This window comes from Lampetra fluviatilis, chromosome 6 (assembly GCF_964198595.1).
Source record: "Lampetra fluviatilis chromosome 6, kcLamFluv1.1, whole genome shotgun sequence".
NCBI lineage: Eukaryota > Metazoa > Chordata > Hyperoartia > Petromyzontiformes > Petromyzontidae > Lampetra > Lampetra fluviatilis.
Window position 1 is genome coordinate 3,289,333 of NC_136280.1, and position 20,210 is coordinate 3,309,542.

The 20,210-nt window shown below is 47.1% G+C and overlaps 2 protein-coding genes across 3 annotated transcripts; one reads left to right on the forward strand and one right to left on the reverse strand.

Moving 5' to 3' along the window:
- Positions 1-514: 514 nt before the first annotated feature.
- Positions 515-7,465, forward strand: LOC144933047 (uncharacterized). Its single transcript, XM_078857520.1, has 3 exons — positions 515-1,380; positions 4,941-5,050; positions 6,400-7,465. The coding sequence occupies exons 1-3, from the start codon at positions 554-556 to the stop codon at positions 6,618-6,620; spliced, it is 1,158 nt and encodes a 385-aa protein (XP_078713646.1). The 5' UTR covers positions 515-553; the 3' UTR covers positions 6,621-7,465.
- Positions 7,466-7,816: 351 nt separating this feature from the next.
- On the reverse strand, positions 7,817-20,210 carry GUSB (glucuronidase beta). 2 transcript variants are annotated; one of them, XM_078857519.1, is made up of 12 exons: positions 19,759-20,210; positions 18,375-18,521; positions 17,288-17,469; positions 16,528-16,670; positions 15,481-15,680; positions 14,692-14,844; positions 14,220-14,398; positions 12,514-12,660; positions 11,015-11,099; positions 10,351-10,527; positions 9,527-9,662; positions 7,817-8,945 (listed from the first exon to the last, which is right to left on the reverse strand). In XM_078857519.1, exons 1-12 carry the CDS (start codon positions 19,984-19,986, stop codon positions 8,779-8,781), a joined length of 1,944 nt encoding a protein of 647 aa, XP_078713645.1. In that variant the 5' UTR covers positions 19,987-20,210; the 3' UTR covers positions 7,817-8,778. The 2 variants fall into 2 exon arrangements, with proteins under 2 accessions (XP_078713645.1, XP_078713644.1); XM_078857518.1 differs by having other exon boundaries at positions 18,333-18,521; positions 19,759-20,208.

The window sequence follows — 20,210 nt, forward strand, 5'->3', positions numbered from 1 at the left end:
CAATACGCATACTGTACTTATAACAATACTCATACTGTACTTATAACAATACTCATACTGTACTTAGAACAATACTAATACTGTACTTATATAACAATACTAATACTGTACTTATATAACAATACGCATACTGTACTTATAATACTCATACTGTACTTATAACAATACTCATACTGTACTTATATAACAATACTCATACTGTACCAATAACAATACAAATATTGTACTAATAACAATACTAATACTGTACTTATACTAATGTACCGCAAACAATATTTAGACTGTATTGAAAATATTGAAAAAACAGTGCTGAAAACGCTGCGCCGAAAAACAAAAACTGTATCGAAAACAAGACTGTACAATACTTTTTAATATTTTAGACGTGGAGGGAAGGGTACTGTCATCTGATTAATTTTGTTACTTATATTCTCCGTTAAGGACGCTTTAAAACTGGCCTTTACCCCCCCCCCCCCACTAAGTTTTGACTTTGTACCCTGTTTCTGCTTATTTCCTGTTTTTTTCATTACACGGGGCCTCATATTTGTATCTCTGGATGAGTAAACATAATTGTTATTTTTCTGCCATCCCACGGCGAGTTAATCTGCGTTATCCGCCCCTACCCAACGTGGCCGAGACGACTTCACACAGACACAGACCAGACACACACCCCCCACACACACGCACACACATCACCCCCCTGCCACCCGTCAACACCGACTCACAGGCACGCCGGGCTCCTCCGGGTGGGTTCACTCGACACCAGATCATCAACCGCGGTGATCCACAACCCCATAGCACCCAACCACCACCACTTGCCAATCACCACCACCCATCAACTACCACCACTCCTAACCACCACCTACCAACCAACTACCACACACCACAACCAACCACCACCCAACTACCAACCACCACCCAACTACCAACCACCACCACCCATCAACTACCACCACCCATCAACTACCACCCACCACCTACCACACAACTACAATCCACCACAACCACCCACCACCACCCACCTACCAAACACCACCCACCAACACCCACCACCCACCTACCAAACACCACCACCCACCCAACACCCACCACCACCACCCACCACCACACACCAACCACCACCCACCACCAAATGTCTTCTCCTCGCCCGTCCTCGTCTCGCCCCCCACCACCCCGTGGTGGTGGTGGTGGCTCTGGTGGTGGTAGTAGTGGTGGCTCTGGTGGTGTCTGGGAGCTGCGTGTCCGCCTTGCGCTATGCGCGCTGGGGGTGGCGCTGTCGCTACTCGCGCTCCACGTGGAGGCGGCCAAGGAGCGCGACTCGGCCTACGCGGCGTGGTGCGACTTCAGCGACAGCGTCAGCTGCTCAAAGGTCTTCTCCTCCAGGTTACTACGGAATTACATTTGTTTTTATTGTTGTTTTGTTAGCGTTCGATTATGTGGGGATCGATTATTGGGTTTTTTTTGTCATCCGTCGTTTATTGGGCGCACGCGGTGGCTATGAGATGTTGACTACCTCGCCTGGGATGCAGGTGGTCGTGGTTTCCAGCCCGACCCTGACAATGCCTGCTGCTTTATATTTGGAGTTTTCGTGTCTCTCTCTCTCTCATCATCAACATCACGGTGGCTAGGAGATGTTGACTACCTCGCCCGGTGTGCAGGAGGTCGTGGTTTCCAGCTCGACCCTGACACCTGCTGCTGTATATTTGGAGTTTGCGTGTCTCTCTTTCATCATCATCATGGTGGCTATGAGATGTTGACTACCTCGCCTGGTATGCAGGAGGTCGTGGTTTCGAGCCCGACCCTGACAATGCCTGCTGCTGTATATTTGGAGTCTGCGTGTCTCTCTCATCATCACTGTGGCTGTGAGATGTTAACTACCTCGCCTGGTATACAGGAGGTCGTGGTTTCGAGCCCGACCCTGACAATGCCTGCCGCTGTATATTTGGAGTTTGCGTGTCTCTCTCATCATCACGGTGGCTATGAGATGTTGACTACCTGGCATGGTATGCAGGAGGTCGTGGGTTCGAGCCCGACCCTGAATACCTGCCGCTGTAGATTTTGAGTTTGCATGTCTCTCTCTCTCCCCCTGGTCGCGTGGCTTTTCTCCAGGTCCTCTCGGTTTTTCCCTCCACATTTATAACCTGCCGATAAGCCTTCTTGCTCGAGCTATCATTTGTGATAGCCAGGTCAGTGGACCATTACCTGGTAAATGAAAACTAAAATGTGTTTAGTTTCATTCGTATAGTTTTTTTTGCGACTAAGGTGATCACTTTCGATGTGAAGCCAGCACCATCGCTAACGCTCATCGCTTCCCTCTTGCTCTGCAATCGCTACTACTACCACGGCTGCTGCACACGTGCTTACTACACCATATGGTAAACAAACAAGAACCTCAAAGCACGTGTGCATATGCCATGGGTGGAAAAAAAACCTGATTTTTCCAGCGGCAGGCATCGGTTTTTTTCTTTAATACAATTAAACCCGATTTTGTGGAATTAAAACCTGGTTTAATGAATACGAAACTCTGATCCAAGGCTTAGGCTGCTTCCTCGTCGGTGCTGCTATCGTACTCGGGGCCGTCGGGCACGGGGTAGTCGTAGAATGCGGCGGGCAGGTTGGTCGTGATGAACACGAGCTTCTCCACAATCGTGGGCGCCAGTGAGTTCCTTGGCTTGGCATGGATGAAGCCCATCGTTGAGAAGTGCGGTTCTGCAATTAGAGCCAATTAAACCGGATTTCTCCCAATCTCAGATGATCGGGTTTAATATAAAAAGACAAATAAACCCGATTGTAAAAAAACCCGACTGTGCCACCCTTGGCATATGCAGCACCAGCGCCAAGATTGTCTGTGTCGTCTCATCCACAACGCCAACCACCACCACCAACACTGCAGGTCACAACGACACTGACCCACTCATTCACTGAAATACACAGAAAAATATCTCCCCCCTCTCCCATATATACCTGAGATTTTTGGGGCAAAGTGTCAGAGGGCACCTATAAAGGCCGCCGGCACGGTACACAAGAGGGGGGGGGGGTGGGTGGCACCACGCCCGACCGCCTTTGTCTCCCCGGTGGCGATGTTTACACACTGCACCAGGTACTCGTTTGAGGCTGAGTCGACCTGGGGGAGGCTCAGGGCCGGTTAAGATAACACTGTGTAACAAAACATTTTTTTTTGTTCCTGGGTAGTAAGTGTTATTTTGTAATTGCTTATGCCTCAAAAGTACAGGAAATGGCTATTATTCCCCACAAACTTTGCTTTTGTGACCAGGACAGTGATATTTTTAAATGTGCCTATTGTCAATGAGAAACGTGGTGTGCATTTGTGTATTTCATTCACATAAAGTCCTGGTCACAAAAGCAAAGTTTGTGGGGAATAAGAGCCATTTTCTATACTTTTTTTTTAGGCATAAGCAATTATAAAATAACACTACCCAGGAACAAAACTCGTGTTACATAGTGTTACATAGTGTAATCGTCACTGGCGTTTAGCCGTGAGCGGGAATCGAACTTGGGTGGCGGGGTTCGTAGCGGAGCGCGCTAACTGCGAAACCACCGCTCTGCTTGATTCACTCACTAACTCACCCACCCACCATACACCAGGTCCCAACAGCACACCGCTCTGCTTGATTCACTCACTCACCATACACCAGGTCCCAACAGCACACCGACTCGCTTCACTGGCCACAACTGCAGGTCACCACTTCTAATTTCTGCTTCTTCGCTCGCAACTCCACCACTTTTGAAATTCCCTTCCATTCATCTCTTCTCTCCCAAGTTTGCAGAACTTGTTTTCTCCCTCAATTCAAGAAACGCGTTTAGCTATTATCTCTTACACCGCTTGATAACTTATTGCGACGATGAGTTAAGGGGGTAGAGAGTTTACAGGTCCCGTGCGTGCCATTGCTGCCGGCAGGTCCACCACCACCAGAGGGAGCTCTAGAGACGATGTTTGTGGTCTTAATAATAGGCGTTTTCCCTCTTTTTTCTGGAAACAAAACGGAAACCTTTTTACAAAGATTCATGTCTGCATTAGCTACAATACTTGCAGTCAAAATGCAAACACAAACAGCCCTCATTACGTTGATAGTGCATTGTCTTTGAGCTGTACGCCTTTTGACGTCCTCTGGTCGAGCACCAATTGGGTCGAGGCTCAAAAGAAAGTCGTCCCTTGGTGTGGACCAATCAGTTTCAAGGACAATACATATATTATCATAGTGTTTTTGTTTGCATTTTGACTGCAAGTATTGTGGTTAATGCAGACATGAATCCTTGTTAAAAGGTTTCAGTTTTGTTGCCAGAAAAAAGTGGAAAAACCCTATTATATTTTGGTACTAGCAAAGGAAGTCTAATGTTGTGATCTTAACTTTTCCGAATTGGGCCAGACGTCTTTGAAGAGGTGGGGGGAATGCAGCTCCCACAATTTAACCCGTCACAAGCGATCTGTCTGTCGACACAACTGGAGAGCGCTCAACGATACCGGCTGGGGGGTTGTTAAATTAAACTTGATAAAGGGAGCATGCCCTTGCCGTACCGGGAGATCGAATTAAACTAACGACCCCTGGATTGCATGTTCAACCTAACTATTACACCGTGACAGTATTGGATGAGTGGTCGATTATTTGCATCGTCGGTTTGAGGTGGTGAATGTGCATCCATCCGTCAATTAATCTCCTGGTATCACCCATGGTCCCGGGCAATTATTACTCCAACTGGGACAGCACTATCATTGCCCGCCCCCCTGTCCTCTGGGCCCAAGCCGACTGCGTCCATGTCTTCATCCATAGGGGTGGTGTCATCATCTGTGACTGGTAGCCACAAGCCAGGGGTGTCGGTTGTAAAAAAAATATTGTCCGGGTAACTGGTAGACAGGAGTAGGTGGCACGTGGCAAGTAGTAATGCTGTTGTTTGATCGCTCCATCTTGTATGTGCTTGTCAAGGTGGGGACGTGGATTCGGTCTTGTGGCTCCGCTGTTCGGACAGAGCAGCCTGCTCAACCAGCCCAACAGTGTCTTCGGGGTCATCTTCTACTCCCTGCAAGTCCTGCTGGGTGTGTGCAACAACAAGCAACAACTAAACGGCTGTTCTCCATGAATTAATTTCACACCGAATATATATTTTTGTTCGTATTGCTCGTAGACTTAAGCATAGGTGGCATGTGAATTATAGCCACGGGCATTGCAATAGGTATACTGGATGTGGTGTGCTTGGTGCAGAAATATTTTACGGGGCTGTTGACCTGGTGGCCACTCAGCTGAACTGAAGCCGTGGTTAGGGCACAACTTTCAGATGGTGGCGTAGCTATCAAGGGTGCAGGCAGCGCAACTGCACTGAGGGCACAGGTGATAAGCTGTGAATATGGAGAGGTGGAAGGGGGGGTGGGAGGTATTGGATTGTGGGGGGGGGTGGCATTTCGTTATCTGCAGAGGCCCATTCCAAACCATGCTGTGTCATTGAAATTGAGAGTTCACATTGTAGATAATCTGAAATGGACTCTTAGCCGTTCCAACTTGTGTTTGCTCGCAACATTCCACACTGCCACGTTTGCGCGTTGTAGCTCAGTCGTTCCACTAAAAAGTTCACGAGTTAAAATTCTGGTTGGGGGTTAGCACATTCTATCGTCCCACTGGTGATGATAAAATAAGTACAACATTTTTGGATATTTTAGTTTTCTTTTCCATAGAATGGCCCTGCCCATGATGATGTGGAATTGCAACCACTGGCTCTGCACCACCAACGCGCACTGACGCATTGCTAGGTGGAGCACACACTTTGACTGTGCAGTCTGGTGATGTGAAGTGATGATCAATCAGTCACATTAATAAAACGTTGAACTTGATGATTCCGAATGTGTTCCACTTTTGTGTGGGTTTTATTTGGGTATTCCCCATTTACTCCCATTCAAAAATACAAAATGGTCAGATATCTCCATCAGGACCTCCCAAAAAAGCTGTGGTCTGCAAACTGTTCCTGCCACTCTGATTAACAGTCATGGAATGATGGATAGATTGATAACATTGCGTGGTTGAATTCAGTATTTTTAAGGCATAATTTATCGCTGTTTTCCAGGTTGCTGGCATGTGAATAGTAAGCCACAGGCAGGGATACTGGTTACTGACCCTTAGAAACTTGGCTGATATTAAGCTCTGTTTTTGTGACATGCCGTATGTGATAGGTTTTTATCAATCCTGCAGCCACTGTAGGTGCTACATTCACCAGTGATATAGAAACGATTCGCAATCGAATCGTGACCCAAAATTACAACATGTTATGACATCGCAAGAGGAGTGAATCATTCCCTGCCTAAAAAAATTAACATTTTCCTCCAGACCCCTCTTGTTATCCTAAACGATCCAACACCTGGCGAACTTCACCTAAGTTCGTTTTTCCGCGTTGCAGGCATCTCACATCCGAGCCGTGCGGGCAACCTCGTGCTGCTGGGGACCTCACTGGTGTCGGTGGCCGGAAGCTTTTACCTCGCCTTCATCCTCTTCGGCGTGCTGCATGACTTCTGCATCATTTGCGTCTCCACGTACGCCATCAACTTCCTGCTGACGGCCGTCAACGTCGCGCGCATGCGGAGTGGCTCGGCGCGAAAAGCCGCGCACAAGCGCGACTGATCGCTCCGCAAAACGATCCCGCCGTCCAAAATGATTCCACGCGGGCCGCTGCACCGTAAATGCAGAGGTCGTCTTGTGATGTCACCACGTGCGACGGAGATGGTTTTGCGTCTGCTGGAGGCGGGGGTGTGTTGCACTTGTACCAGCGGCAGTCGTTCTTGACAGCCGCATGAAAGCAACTGGTGCTTTGGCTCGCCCCCCTCCCCCCCGACGTGTTTACCAAGTCGTACGGCGCGTTTGTGCGGCACGATGTCCAACGTTTCGTTCCGCGTGCTTGGGATCTTCAAGTTGTGGAGCGGAATGAACGTCGGACGTCACGTCGCATAACCCGAACACGAATCGGGGAGAGCTGTGCAGCAACAACCGTGAAAACCTTCGCGAAATGGAGCGATGTCAAATCTGATAGGAACTACATGGCGATTGTTGTGTACGAATGGCAAAACTGTTAATTGTTATTTAATTGTTGTTGTTGCTATTACTTTAAGTTTATAAGAGAATCGCGGAGGGCGTCATACTTGACCGTTGATAAAAAATGAAGTCGCAGGTAAAAACATTTTGGCAGTAATGAGATGTTGTGGAAGCAAACCAAGAGATTGCAGGAGCGATTTTCAGTGAAGTTAATCCTCATGTTACATATCTGCCAAATTAATGTTACTCTCTGCACCATCCATTCCTGGACCTATACAGCAAAAATCAGGTTACTTTGTCTTGAAGCTTTTTTTTCTTCCAGATGTGGGCATGGTCAGCTCGAGTGTGTGTGCCGTTTTTACACAGGTCAGTCAAAATATCTTTGGGAAATATTATTGGTCATTGGGGTACCAACACGTCACCTTTACAGGACAATTGTTACAGTCGCAGCCAACAAAAAAAACCTGCCCGAGCCATACGAGAGATAAAATGGTGTATGTGAAATGACACGAGGGCCAAAAGCAAAGATGATGTAATGAAAAATGTTTATTTTGTAGGTTAACAATGACTAAATGAACTTCCCATTTTGTTACACAATTGCACATTCTGTCTCTAAAATGTGATTGTTACGTATCAAGATTGTTACAAGTTTTTGAACAAACGTCAAAGGCTGTTGAGAATAATTCCTAAGAAATTATGTCAATGTTTCATAAATTAAAAAAAATACAATTCTTTAACATTGCAGCATATTTTTTTCAACCGAAACATTTATAAATTCCATTTATTCCTAAGCGCTTGAGGTTGAAATAAATCATTTACAAAACAATGGTTGCTCACAACTGTGAAAGGAATGTGCTCAGCAACTTTGGGAGTCCTGACACACAAAAAACTTGTGCCAAGCCGCGCTGTGGACGGTGGGGTCAATGGATCACTTTTTTGATCAATTATTCGACTCTACAAACACTAAGCCTCGCCCATCGCAGCGGTACGCGTGAAAAACAAGAGGCGAGACGTTTATTTCTCCCAACTGTTGTCGTGTTATCCGATTTAAGTCGAACAATCGTACTGATAATCGGTAGAGAAATCGATTGCTTAAATAATCGGAAAGCCCAGCTCTGGTGTGAAGTCACTGCGAAGAAAACATGCCTCTTAAGTGGCGCTGGTCATATCTTGTAGATGATTAGAATTTGTTACAAAACAGAATATTTTTCAGATGTGATATTCACTGTCACAGTTATTAAATATAAATCAGAATCCTCGAAGCTGTTGATCCAATAAAAATTAAGCTGTCGATTCCCTCGTTCTCAATAACTTCAAATCGTCAATGACAATTGGTTTTTAATCCTTCAAAATCACTGAGAAAATATATCTTTGATAAGTGAAGATTACTTTGACTAAGGCACTGGTAGTAGTTGTCGGTGAATTATTTTAATCAGTGGCTCTTAACAAAAATGACATCCATATAGTCCCATTCACCAACAATGAAAAAAGTGAATAAAAAAACAGCTGCGAATACCTCTCCTACACCAACCAGACAGACTGCATGAATGGAGACTTTCAAATTATTTGTTCCACATTGAAGTCTGAGTGTTCGCAGAGTTGGGGTAGGGTTTCCCGGCATCTTCAGCGGCCGCGCCTCATTACCCCTTGGGTGCCAGCAATAGCGTGAGAAGCGAGATTGCAAGATCGAGCACGTGTTAATTTCCACCTAGCCCCCAAGCCCCCAATCCTTCTCCCCACCCCCCTCCCGCTAGTGGTACGATGTGCTCAGAATGGACGACATTCCGTATCCGGTCACGTGCGGCACCGTCACGTTCGCCAGCTTCCAGTATCGCTCGCGGAGGAGGAAGGCCGCCGACTTGGGCTGTCGCTGGCGCGTGAAGATTCCCTTTCTGTTGCCGACGACGCGCGTGATGCCTGCTCGCCGCGGTCACGTGGGAGGTGCGACGATCAACTTGACGACGTCGCACAGAGACAGAGATCCCCCGTGTAGCCAAGTGCTGTAAGCGGGCACGGCTCATGTGGGGGCTACGTAAAACTTAACTATTTTGTTTACCGGGTGAAGCCCAGAGGTATTAGCTCTTTTTCAGAGGCGATCTGGCAACACGTAGCTTATCGAAGTGACTTATCGCTTGGGGAATTTATAGTAGCCGAATAATCTGAACGCACATTTCCAAATGTGGAGGGCAAAACCGGAGGACCTGGAGAAAAATCCACACACCCACAGGGATAACAACGCAAACTCCAAATATACAGGCTTCAGGGTCAGGATCGAACACGCGACCTCCTGCATACCAAGCGAGGGAGATAACATCTTGCTTTCGCAGTGCAGATGTTTACGAACCGTGCTAATAACCGGTTCAGATATTTGCCACTAGTTTCGAAGCAATGCCACCACTCCACCACCAGTCATAAGTGACAAAATATTCACAGGCATGCATAAGGAGTGGCAAGATGTGCAAAACTCGCAAACGTGACTGAGGTATACAAGAACACACCTTGCTGCGTTGCGAAGTCTGCAAAGTTCCAGATCATCTCGCCGATGAAGTATGCGTCACGTTTCTCGTCAAAAACTTCAAAGTAACTCTTCATGACGGCTTCCTGGTACTCCTCTGTAAACATCAAAGGGGGGTCCTGGGAAAGTGAATGGGTCAGAGATCAATGCTTTGAGTGGATGGTTTTAATAATGAAGCTGTCCTGTGTGAGTTTTAAGTAGGCCATGTAAAAATCCATCTCTGGTATGAATCGAATTGAATATTGTTTTGGTCTCTATTATTGATAATTGTTTTTTTACCCTTTTATCTGGCAACAAAACTGACACCTTTTTAACAAGGAGTCATGTTTGCATTGACCACAATACCTGCAGTCGGAATGCAAAAAAAACCATAACTCTGATAATGTATGCACTGTCCTTGAAATTGATTGATCCACACCCGAGACAGCTTTCCTTAGAGCCTAATCTCTCATGGTGTTGGACCAGATGACGCCAAAAGGCGCAGGTGTCAGTTTTGTTGCCAGATAAAAGGGTAAAAAACCAATTATCATATTTTGCTACTGGAAAATGAGGTTCCAATGGTGTCGATTGTTATTGTTTCTCGTTCTGTTTCGATTGCATCTCGTTTGCACTGGTCTCTCACTCCGACCTATTCGTACAATTTGCTTGTCCGTTGTCTTTTTCATTTAAGAATCGATTGCGCGGCTGCAGGATTTACGCAAGCCACCAAATCACAAGCACGTGAATGAACGAACGCTCTTGTATGGCATTCGAGAAGCGGCGTGGCATGGTGTGGCGGAGGGGAGCGGGAGCGGGCGCCGGCCTCACCGAGTGCAGGCCGGGGATGGTGTCGGCTCCGTACTCGGTCTGCAGCACGGGCTTGCCGTGCTTGGCGTGCCAGCCGTCCAGCGCGTAGCGCAGCTGCGGCACGATCACCTCCAGGTGGCCTGCGTCGTGGTACCACGAGTAGTACGCGTTGAGGCACACCACGTCCGTGTACTGCGCCTGGCGCCGTGAACGGTCGTGGTGGTGGGCAGCGCACGGCGCACGAGTTAAGGTGGCACTGGGCTGTGAAGCTGTCGGGACCCGAGTTTGATTCCCGGTCTTGGCAAACATCTGTGGCGAGCGACGTCTGAACTGGCGATTCCCCCTCAAGGGCAGTATCAGTGATGAATATGTTCATCGGTCCCGGGCCTCTCATAAGTTGACTCATGCTTAAATGAGTACCTGGTGCGGTATATAAATATCGTCACTGGGGGGACAAAGGTGGCCAAGAATAATATCAGCTACACAAACTCCTTGTGTGCCGTGTTGGCCAAAGTAGGTACATTCCACTCCAGGACTGCCCTTCCTTTGAATGGGTGTGTTTCTCTGTGTGTGTATATATGTAAATATGTCTCTATCCCAGGTCACTCTGTTGCAAATGAGACGAATACTCGTCTCTTGGGGCCTCGCCTGGTTAAAAGCAAAAAAAAATAACTTGAACTCTTACCGCCTTGTCAGTTTGGAAGCTCTGGTTAATGACGTAGGTGACTGGGCGAGTTGGGTCCAGATGCCGCGTATGTTCGATAACAGTCCTGAAAGACAACGTTTTTACAACGGGAGAACAGTAAACTACTCAAGTTTCAAGTTTATTTATTAGGTATAGCCCTGTGAGCCATTCGGCTCTTGAATCGGGTGCAACCGCAACAAACAAAAAACAAAAACATGAACAAGAAAACATCTTAAAGTGACTATGTGCAAACTGAAAATCCAGGAAAAAAACAGCAAAACAATTCCAGAAAAAAGCACCATACACCAATGTCGGCACCTTTACATTGTTCCATTTTCAAGTACATCATAGAACAGCACACACAATTGTCATTACAATCAAAACAAGCATGCCATCAGCCACTGCCAAGCATCCAAAAATAAATAAAATACCTAAATAATTGTTCTATCATTACCCTGGAGAACCTGGATCTCGACCATTTTCACGAGGGTTCTGCCGAGTAAGTTTGGAGCAAATTGATTACCATTTAACACGTGTTTTGCCATTTAAATTTCCAGAGAGATATGTTTCACTGTTAGATAAGCAAGTGGGCTCGTGCAGGACGCGTCACTAGAATACGTGACGACCAGTCATGACCAGCGATGGAGTGGCAGCCAAAGGGGGGAAAACACGCCCGACATGTCCACTGTGGAGTTGGAGCAACAAACTATTCACTATTTTTATGTTACCCGGTAACGCCCACGGAGCTATCTAGCTATTTTGTTTTTAAGCGACCTGGCCACAAATGATAGCGCAACGAAGTGACTTATCCTCATGCTAACATTTATAGGAGCCAACGCTCTTAAGGCATGTGGATTCTAAATGTGGATGGAAAAACCGGAAGACCCGGAAAAAAATCCACGCGACCACAGGGGGGAGAACATGCAAACCCCAAATATACAGCAGGCGTCAGGGTCAGGATTGAACCCACACCCTCCTGTATACTAGGCGAGGTAGTTAACATCTTGCCACCGTGGTGCCCTGAGATCAGCCGAGATCAGATCATGAATACGTGCTGGACGGATTGTTGTATCGCGTGGTTAATGAGGGACATGAAGGATGGCAATGGCTCGGGTGAGGCCTTCAGCCGTGGACTGATAACAGCCAAGGTTTAGGATTTTGTAACAGAGCTCACAAAAGGAAACTGTGAATCAATTCAAGTATATAGAATTTTGGAAATGTTGTAGAAACGCATTAAGATGAGGTGCTTTCATTATTTCAAAAGGGTACAGGGAACAGATGTATATTTTCCCATTGAAGCCTTGTTTTTTCCCAGCACCTCAGTCGTGAATTTAATTAAAACCAAAATCATTGCCTTAAATATGGCTAACGGTAACAATGATGACAATTCCGATGATGATGACAACGAGATATTTGCCCTAATTTAGATTTCTTGTCGAGATGTTTGGCAAATTCCTCACACGCCGAAACACAAACTGACTGAAAGGGAGAGCACACACTTGAAGTAGGGCTCTGCGACGGACAGCTGAGAGGCGGGCTCGTTGGCGACGGACCACATGACCACGGAGGGGCGGTTCTTGTCTCTCCTCACGAGCTCTCCCATCACCGCCAGGTGGTGCTCCAGCGACGCGTTCCCAAAGTTGGCGCTGTGTGTGGAAGGGCGTGGGGCAGACACGTGACAGCTACGGCAAAAAAAAAAAATTCTGGCCTGGACTTTTGCAGATGATTTAGACTAATTTCAGGGTGCTGATTCCAAATCTGATCTCAGATTTCCTCTATCATATCTCATTTTTATGCTATCGGCATACCCCATTTTCATTGATTTTACCCGAAATTAACTCTGTCACTTATGATTGCAAGTTGTTCCGAGTCAGTGACTGCTTTAGTGTTAAAATATGGTGTTGTATTTTTAGGATAGTGTGTTTATAATATAATTTTATGCAGATATCCACATTTATTTAATATTTTTCTTCTGCAGTTTTTATTGAAAATGCGATATTTGATATCTCAAATACCTGATGTGATAGACAAAAACTGATGTCAGATTTGGAATCAGCGCCCCAAAATTACCTTAAAACCGTTGGAATACCTTATGCCAGAAAAAGTGTGTTGACCAGTGTAATAGCAGTAGTAGTTATCAACTTAACACGTAGGATTTTGCAGCCAATGTTAGGATTCACAAATAGATTTTTGGGATTTAAGCCGTTCTGACATGCTGGATTTTATTCTCACTTCCTGGATTTTCCTGCAGATGCTTGGTGCAGTTTCAAGTGAAACGTATTTAATTGCAAAATTTTGTTGTGAGAATCGGTCAACTTACCGGTGAGCTGAAACAATAACTGGCACGTTAAACGCTTGTACAAGTGACAATTTAATTTGTTGGCTGTCTGGTGGTGAAGGGTCCTGCGACAGAAATTTGACCAAAACAGTATAAATAGGCACACCACACTTAGTCACGGTGGCGAGCTGTTAACTACCTCACCTAGTAAACAGGAACTTGTGGGTTCGATCCCGACCCAGACGCCTGTATATTTGGAGCTTGCATGTCTCTCCCCGTGGTCGAGTGGATTTTTCTCTGGGTGCTCCGATCTGCTATAAAATTCCACGTGATAAGCCACTTCGTTGAGCTATCATTTATGGGCAGGTCACTTCTGAAAACAGCTATATAGCTCAGTAGGTCTTACCTAGTAAAATAAAATAAAATGTTTTTAGTTTAGTAATTGATCGGCAGGTTGCGTGTGGTGGAGCAACGCATGGGAATACTAACCTCTGGCCAAGACATCTGGCTAGCGTGGAAGAGTAGGCCAAATACCATCAATAGCTCCATCTAGTGGAAGCCCTTGTACCAGCCGTGGCACGAGCAGATGATAGCAGGGTTGCATCTCCACCTTAAATACTCGTTGATGTACCCATTCAGGCATTTATTGATTGACGGACTACAATGATTGATAACAGTAAAACCTTGGATTGCGAGTAACTTGGTCTGTGAGTGTTTTGCAAGACGAGCAAAAAATGTAAATAAATATGAATTTGATAAACGATCGAAGTTTTGCAATACGAGTAGTACGTATACGCTTTGTCTGCCGAGCGTCATGTGATCACAACTGATATACGAGTGCTTTGGATTACAAGCACGTTTCCGGAACGAATTATGCTCGCAATCCAAGGTTTTACTGTATACCGATTGACTGATGCGCAGACTCACGGTTGGGTGATGCCCACGCCCGGACACTCATCGATGATGACGATGCCGAGACGGTCGCACGCGTCCATCAGCTCCTCGGCATACGGGTAGTGGCTCGTGCGGAATGAATTGGCGCCCAGCCACCGGATCAGGTTCAGGTCCTTGGCCAAGATCGCCCAGTCGAAGCCTCGGCCGCGAATCTGCCGACAAAAAAAAATCTCAATCAAAAACAACTTCCAACTCACTTTTCTGAACAGTTTGAATTATATACTTTTCCCCTGGGTATTACAAGCATGTATCCCTTTTTGCACATTTTTGGAAATTACCATTATTCTGAACTTTGTCAAAAGCAAGTACACTTTTGAAAAATATTCTTGTTGAGATATGTTGGTATATTACTTTTCATATTAACATTTTTCAAGGTAGGTTGAACACGTTTGTGCAGTATCTCTGTCAGCGACAGGGGGGAGTGAGGAGGAGGAGGGCTGCTCACGTCGCTGTCCTCGTGCTTGCCAAATCCACGGAAGTAGAAGGGCTCTCCGTTGATGAGAAACTGCGTGGAGGTGACGCGCACGGTGCGGATGCCCACGGGGAGGTTGTACCAGTCCTCGCGCCGCTCCCCTCTCACCAGCGACTTGGCGTGGACCTGCATCGCAAGCCCTCCGCAAAGTCAGCTGTGCGACCGTCCGTGCCCTCCCCCTGTGTGCACGTGTTTTCACCGAGTAATTCAGTTTGCCTAGCCTGCGTAGAATTAAAATGTAATAAACAAAATGAAAGGGTAAAACTTTGCCACGCGGGACCATATTGGAAACTAGTCTTGAGAATCGGTGAAAAACAAATGGGGCAGGAAGAAAGCACCAATGCCAGCGGCTCCCAAATTCTGATACATGTGCTACCGGAAAGCGAGCAGTCTGTTTGCATTAGTGTGCACATCCGTATATGCATCGGTGTACGTACATTTCCATGTTTCTCATTGGTACCATACAACGTATAACGACGCAATGTCCAATCCACAAATAGGAAAGGAAACATCACAGCGATACTCCCCGCTACTCCTGACACGTTTGTTTGGTTTGACCACCTAGATGTGAAATTGTAGTTGTTGGTCTGCATCTATATCAGTCATACGAAGAATATTTATGTTACATATTGAAACTGAAATTGTAACCTCTGCCTTGTTGAATACTGACATCATTGACATCGTTGAGTGCAGATTTTTTTCACGCACCCCACAACAACACATGTGCCGTGCGCCGTGCACACTCTCTCTTCTCTCTCTCACCTGCAGCGTGTACAGGTAGCCCGCCTCGGGGCGCATCGTGAGCGGCCACCACAGCTTGGGCCGTGCCACCTTGAGCGTGCCGACGCCGTCACTGCAGTTCGCCTCCCCCTTCGCCACCTCGTGGCCCTCGCGGTCGCTCAGCGACACCACCAGCTGGCACTCGTCCGCGCCCACCACCGACACGTTGTAGTTCACCACGCCTTGGTCGAAACCAAGAGCAGCGCAAGGTGGCATCAATGCCGCAGCCCCGCAATTACATCCTCAGGTCGTCCCTGCTGGCGAAAAGGGCCACCACTCTAGGACACTCTAAAGCGCCCGGTCAGGAGGGTGTGTTTTGGCCTACTCTTCCACGCTGGCCAGACGTTTTGGAAGAAGTGGGGAGTACCTACACTTTACCCCACCACACGCGACCTGCCAAATGAATGTGGTGTACCCATTAATACTGTTGGAAGGCCAGGAGGATTTTAAAAAAGAAATCCCATTATTTCAACTGCTGCACTGGGAGATTGAACCGGTGCTCTCTGAATAACAAAGTGCACATAATAGTTAAATATTGCAATTTTCATTGAATAAGTGTCGCTTAAGATAAAATCACCTGGACCAATCTCGTCGGATCTCAGGAGCCAATCAGAGTTTAGCCTGGAGAGCGCTCGGATAGGTAACTACCCTTCACAAATAGGTCATCGTGGGGCTTGCTGGGTTACGTGGCAAGATGTTAACTACCTCGTCTGGTATACAGGAGGTTGTGGGTTCGATCCCGACCCTCAAGCCTCTATATTTGGAGTTTGCATGTTTCTCTCCCCGTGGTCGCGTGGATTTTTCTCCGGGTTCTCCAGTTTTTCCCGCTACATTTCGAAACGTGCGTTTAAAGTATTTGGCTGCCACTTAACATTTCCACGTGATAAGCCACTTTGTTGAGCGCTTTTTGAAAAAGAGCTACATGGCTCAGTGGGCCTTACCTGGTAAAATAAAAATAATTTAGATTATAGAGTATGTAGTGGCCAGCCAAGGGCGATGCACAAACTCTAGCATATGCTGAGTCCACACCCAGGTCGTCGTGGAAGTCGGTGAGTACGGTGATGTCGTCGATGAAGGCGTCCGGCGTGGAGCAGAGCAGCACTGGGCGGTGGATGCCAGCGTAGTTGAAGAAGTCAAACTGGATGTTTTGAACAAAGTATCCTCGTGGGTACCTGTGTGCAATAGCAACGATCGAAATTGCGTCGTAAAAAAATCGAGCGGGGGGGGGGTGGGGGGCCAGAGATGCTAAATTCTGAAAGGATGACATGTATGGTCCTTTTCTCAATCCACTGCTGGATGATGAGGGCCTCCCCACACCAAAATTATAACTCTAAACCCAAAACCCCAACCTATGACGCCTAATCCCTATCCCAAACCCTAACTCAAACCCTACACGAAAACTGCAGAATCCACGTTTCTTCATATTTTATCAACTCAAAGATAAAGAAGTGGGAACTGAAAATAAACCGCTGTTTAGTAAACTCAAATCAAAGATTAGACACAATCCTAATGGATATTTACAGAAAATTGTGTGGGGACGAGAGCATCAGAGATACGGCTTATTTTCCTATGTCTGCAGTGAACAGTAGTCACCCAGACGCTGCGTTACAAAGTGGGTAAGGCAGACAAGGGGGCCCCCCATTTCATTCCTTGCATTAGGACCTATGGCACCACCCTACACCAATGGAAACCTGGTGAGTGGCACGCCAAATGAGCGGGTTGATTCGACCTTGCAGATGATGCCACAGAGAAAACATGCTCAAGCGTGGACTCCAACGGGTGGTGGCACCTGAGCGTGTCCCGCATGTACTCGATGCTGCCGGGTGGCAGCGTGCTGGGTGTCAGGGTGTTGTTGACGGCCACGGTGATGCGGCATGGCGTGGAGGCCGGAGAGCGCACGATGGCCGTTATGTCGGCCTCGAACGGGAGGTGGCCGCCTTCGTGCCGTGTCACTTCCTTTCCATTTACCCACTGTCAAGAAAAAATAAAGGAATATACAAAATCATTGTTCAGCTGTCAAAGACCGCGAGGGACAAGTGACGTTTAGCGAGTGCCTATTAATGTTGGGACGGTGGGCGTACGAAGGAACGATGTGGCTCATTTAACTTAAGAGTTGATCTAGGAAGCCCCAGAACAGGTTTACAAATGACTTGTCACTGATGTTAGCCGTGGCCAGAAACCAAACCCAGACTGCACAACACTTAAGAAAAAAAAACATGCACACATTTACATAAAGCAAATGTGCATATTAATTAATTCAAGCCATTGCTTCTAAGAGCGTACTTATAATAGTATCTCATTATTGACATACAGCGATCCAACAATCTAGAGGGAATGAAAGGGGCCCATCCCACGGGTGGCTCTGTGCTGTCATCTCACCAGGACTGTTATCAACACAACTTAATCAAATACGCAGTGGACATAATGTTACTCCATCCCATTCTCCAGGAAGTGGCGCCAAGTGAAAGCAAACTAAGAAAAAGCTTAGGGGTCCAAACAGCTCATGGGCCTCGAGATTAAACTCAAAATGAAATCCGAACGCAACATGCTAATTAACAAAAAAGCAATTACTCGCTCATCTTCTGCATCTCTCTTCTCTCAGATCACTACAGTAGCATCTCTATAGACATCTATCTGTTGTCGACATCTTCCCCCGCTCCTCCCTTTAGCACGGTTGGCTATGCACGGTGAAAAAGAAGTTCAACATACATACATACATCTCACTTGGATACTATGAATTGAAAGAGGGAGGGAGCCCCCCCGACCCCCAAAAACAAACTGCCTTAGGGACCCCAATTTGCTCGCACCACCACTGCCGCCAAGGGGCAACCCACCACGATGGCATTGTAGTGCACGCTGCCGAATCGCAGCATCACCCTGCGGTTGGCGTTCTCGGCGACCCACGACGAGGGCACCCACGCGTGCCGCTCGTACCACACCCAGCCCACGAAGTCGCGCAGCGCCGCCTCCTGCGTCACGTCGTTGTAGCTCGAAGGCACGGGCATCTCCAGCACCGGGCCCGTCTTGTCGAGGGGGCAACAAGTGAAGGCGAGGGAGAGTAAGGAAACAAAGGGGGAGGGGGCAATGAACTCACGTCAGTTTAACATGTAGGCTTTCGCGACCGATATAATCCATGTTTCTTTTGGGTTAGATTGCCCAAATATAAATGTCGTTAAACCCGCTACCACCCAACACTGCCAATTAGAAAGGTTTACATTTTGACTTAAAGCTTTCGTGACTGCAGGAATTCATATTCTTGGGTCTTATTTTCTTTGAACCGATCTACGTGACTTTACCGAAAGACCCAAGAATCAGTAAGGTTTGTCACGTAAACAGAACATGCCAATTAGTTACTAGTACAGCACACCGGTGCGTTGGAGAGCAAATCCACAACATTTACAATCTAAGTACGACGTTTCGTGAGTAATTACAACTAGCTTCATCAGGCGGACTGCCGGATTTGTGGAGAAATCCTCCCGTTTCGTCATCCCTCACCGTTCTGCGATGCACATACCTCCTCCAAGCATGTTCACGCACTTTACAACTTTTGTCAGCGTCAGCGTTACATTCCACATGTCGTAACTGGTAATACGCATTGATTTATTATTATTATTATTTTGGCAAATTAGGAAGGTGCTTTCCATCTCGCTCCATCTTCAGCAGCCCGCATTGATCAATGGGTAAAACTCAGGCCACTGGGTCGACAGCACTGTGGGCTCTTGCGTGCGCTCTTACACTCACATGTAACGCTCTTACACACGTGACGCTCTTATACACACGTGACGCTCTTACACACACATGTCACCCTCTTACACACATGTAACCCTCTTACACACATGTAACCCTCTTACACACATGTAACCCTCTTACACACATGTAACCCTCTTACACACGTGTAACTTTCTTACACACGTGTAACCCTCTTACACACATGTAACCCTCTTACACACATGTAACCCTCTTACACACGTGTAACCCTCTTACCCACGTGTAACGCTCTTCCTTTCGATATTAGGAAGCCTCTGTAGCTACGCAAGTTTAAATCTAGACTGAAACCCGATTTCTTTAAAACTGCTTCTTGTGTTTAGTCGCTCGTTCTTCCGCCGCACCTCCGATTAGCACGGTTGGCTACGTATGGTGCGAAAGAAGTTCAACGTATTGGTGGTGCCTACAAGCGAGACCATCGTGCATGAGATAAAACAATTGACAATAGCGAATGTTGCAATTGAACAAAGCAAAAAACTAAAATCTACGCCTCACCTCCACCAGTCCTTTCTCGGCCCATCCCCGCGTGAACCCTTCGTCTCTGCCCGGCGAATCGTCCGCCCGGAAAGCCCAGAAGCCTCCCAGCTCCTTCAGCTCGCGGGACCGAGACTCACGGGGGTAAAGAACCCCGCTGCCCGGCCCGGTCTCTGCCGTCATCCCCGCAGCCAGCCCGGCGAGTCGGACTAGGAAAAGCGTAAGGCTTGGGGCCCGCGGTCGGGACATTTCTTCACTAAAACGGGGTTTTGTTCTTCCTCCTTCTCCTCTGTGGTTGAGCGCTTAGCTCAACTGCCGAGTAGTTGTTGTTGAAATCTTAGCAGGTTATCGCGTGTGCAGTCGAGCAACGTTAGTTTGTTGCGCTGTTATGAGGTGAAAAAAACGAGGGGAAAATCTAATTTGAAAAGCCGGGTCGCAGTGGAGAGCGGGCGTGGCGACGTCACGTCCGGTCA

Excerpts from the sequence above, each read along its gene's own strand:
- LOC144933047 (XM_078857520.1), top strand. The coding sequence starts at position 554 with ATGAGTAAACATAATTGTTATTTTTCTGCCATCCCACGGCGAGTTAAT. Across the intron at positions 1,381-4,940 it reads TCAAAGGTCTTCTCCTCCAG|GTGGGGACGTGGATTCGGTC; the intron begins GTTACTACGGAA and ends GTGCTTGTCAAG. Across the intron at positions 5,051-6,399 it reads CTCCCTGCAAGTCCTGCTGG|GCATCTCACATCCGAGCCGT; the intron begins GTGTGTGCAACA and ends TCCGCGTTGCAG.
- GUSB (XM_078857518.1), bottom strand. The coding sequence starts at position 19,986 with ATGTCCCGACCGCGGGCCCCAAGCCTTACGCTTTTCCTAGTCCGACTC. Across the intron at positions 16,671-17,287 it reads TACATGCGGGACACGCTCAG|GTACCCACGAGGATACTTTG; the intron begins GTGCCACCACCC and ends TATTGCACACAG. Across the intron at positions 14,845-15,480 it reads GCTACCTGTACACGCTGCAG|GTCCACGCCAAGTCGCTGGT; the intron begins GTGAGAGAGAGA and ends CTTGCGATGCAG.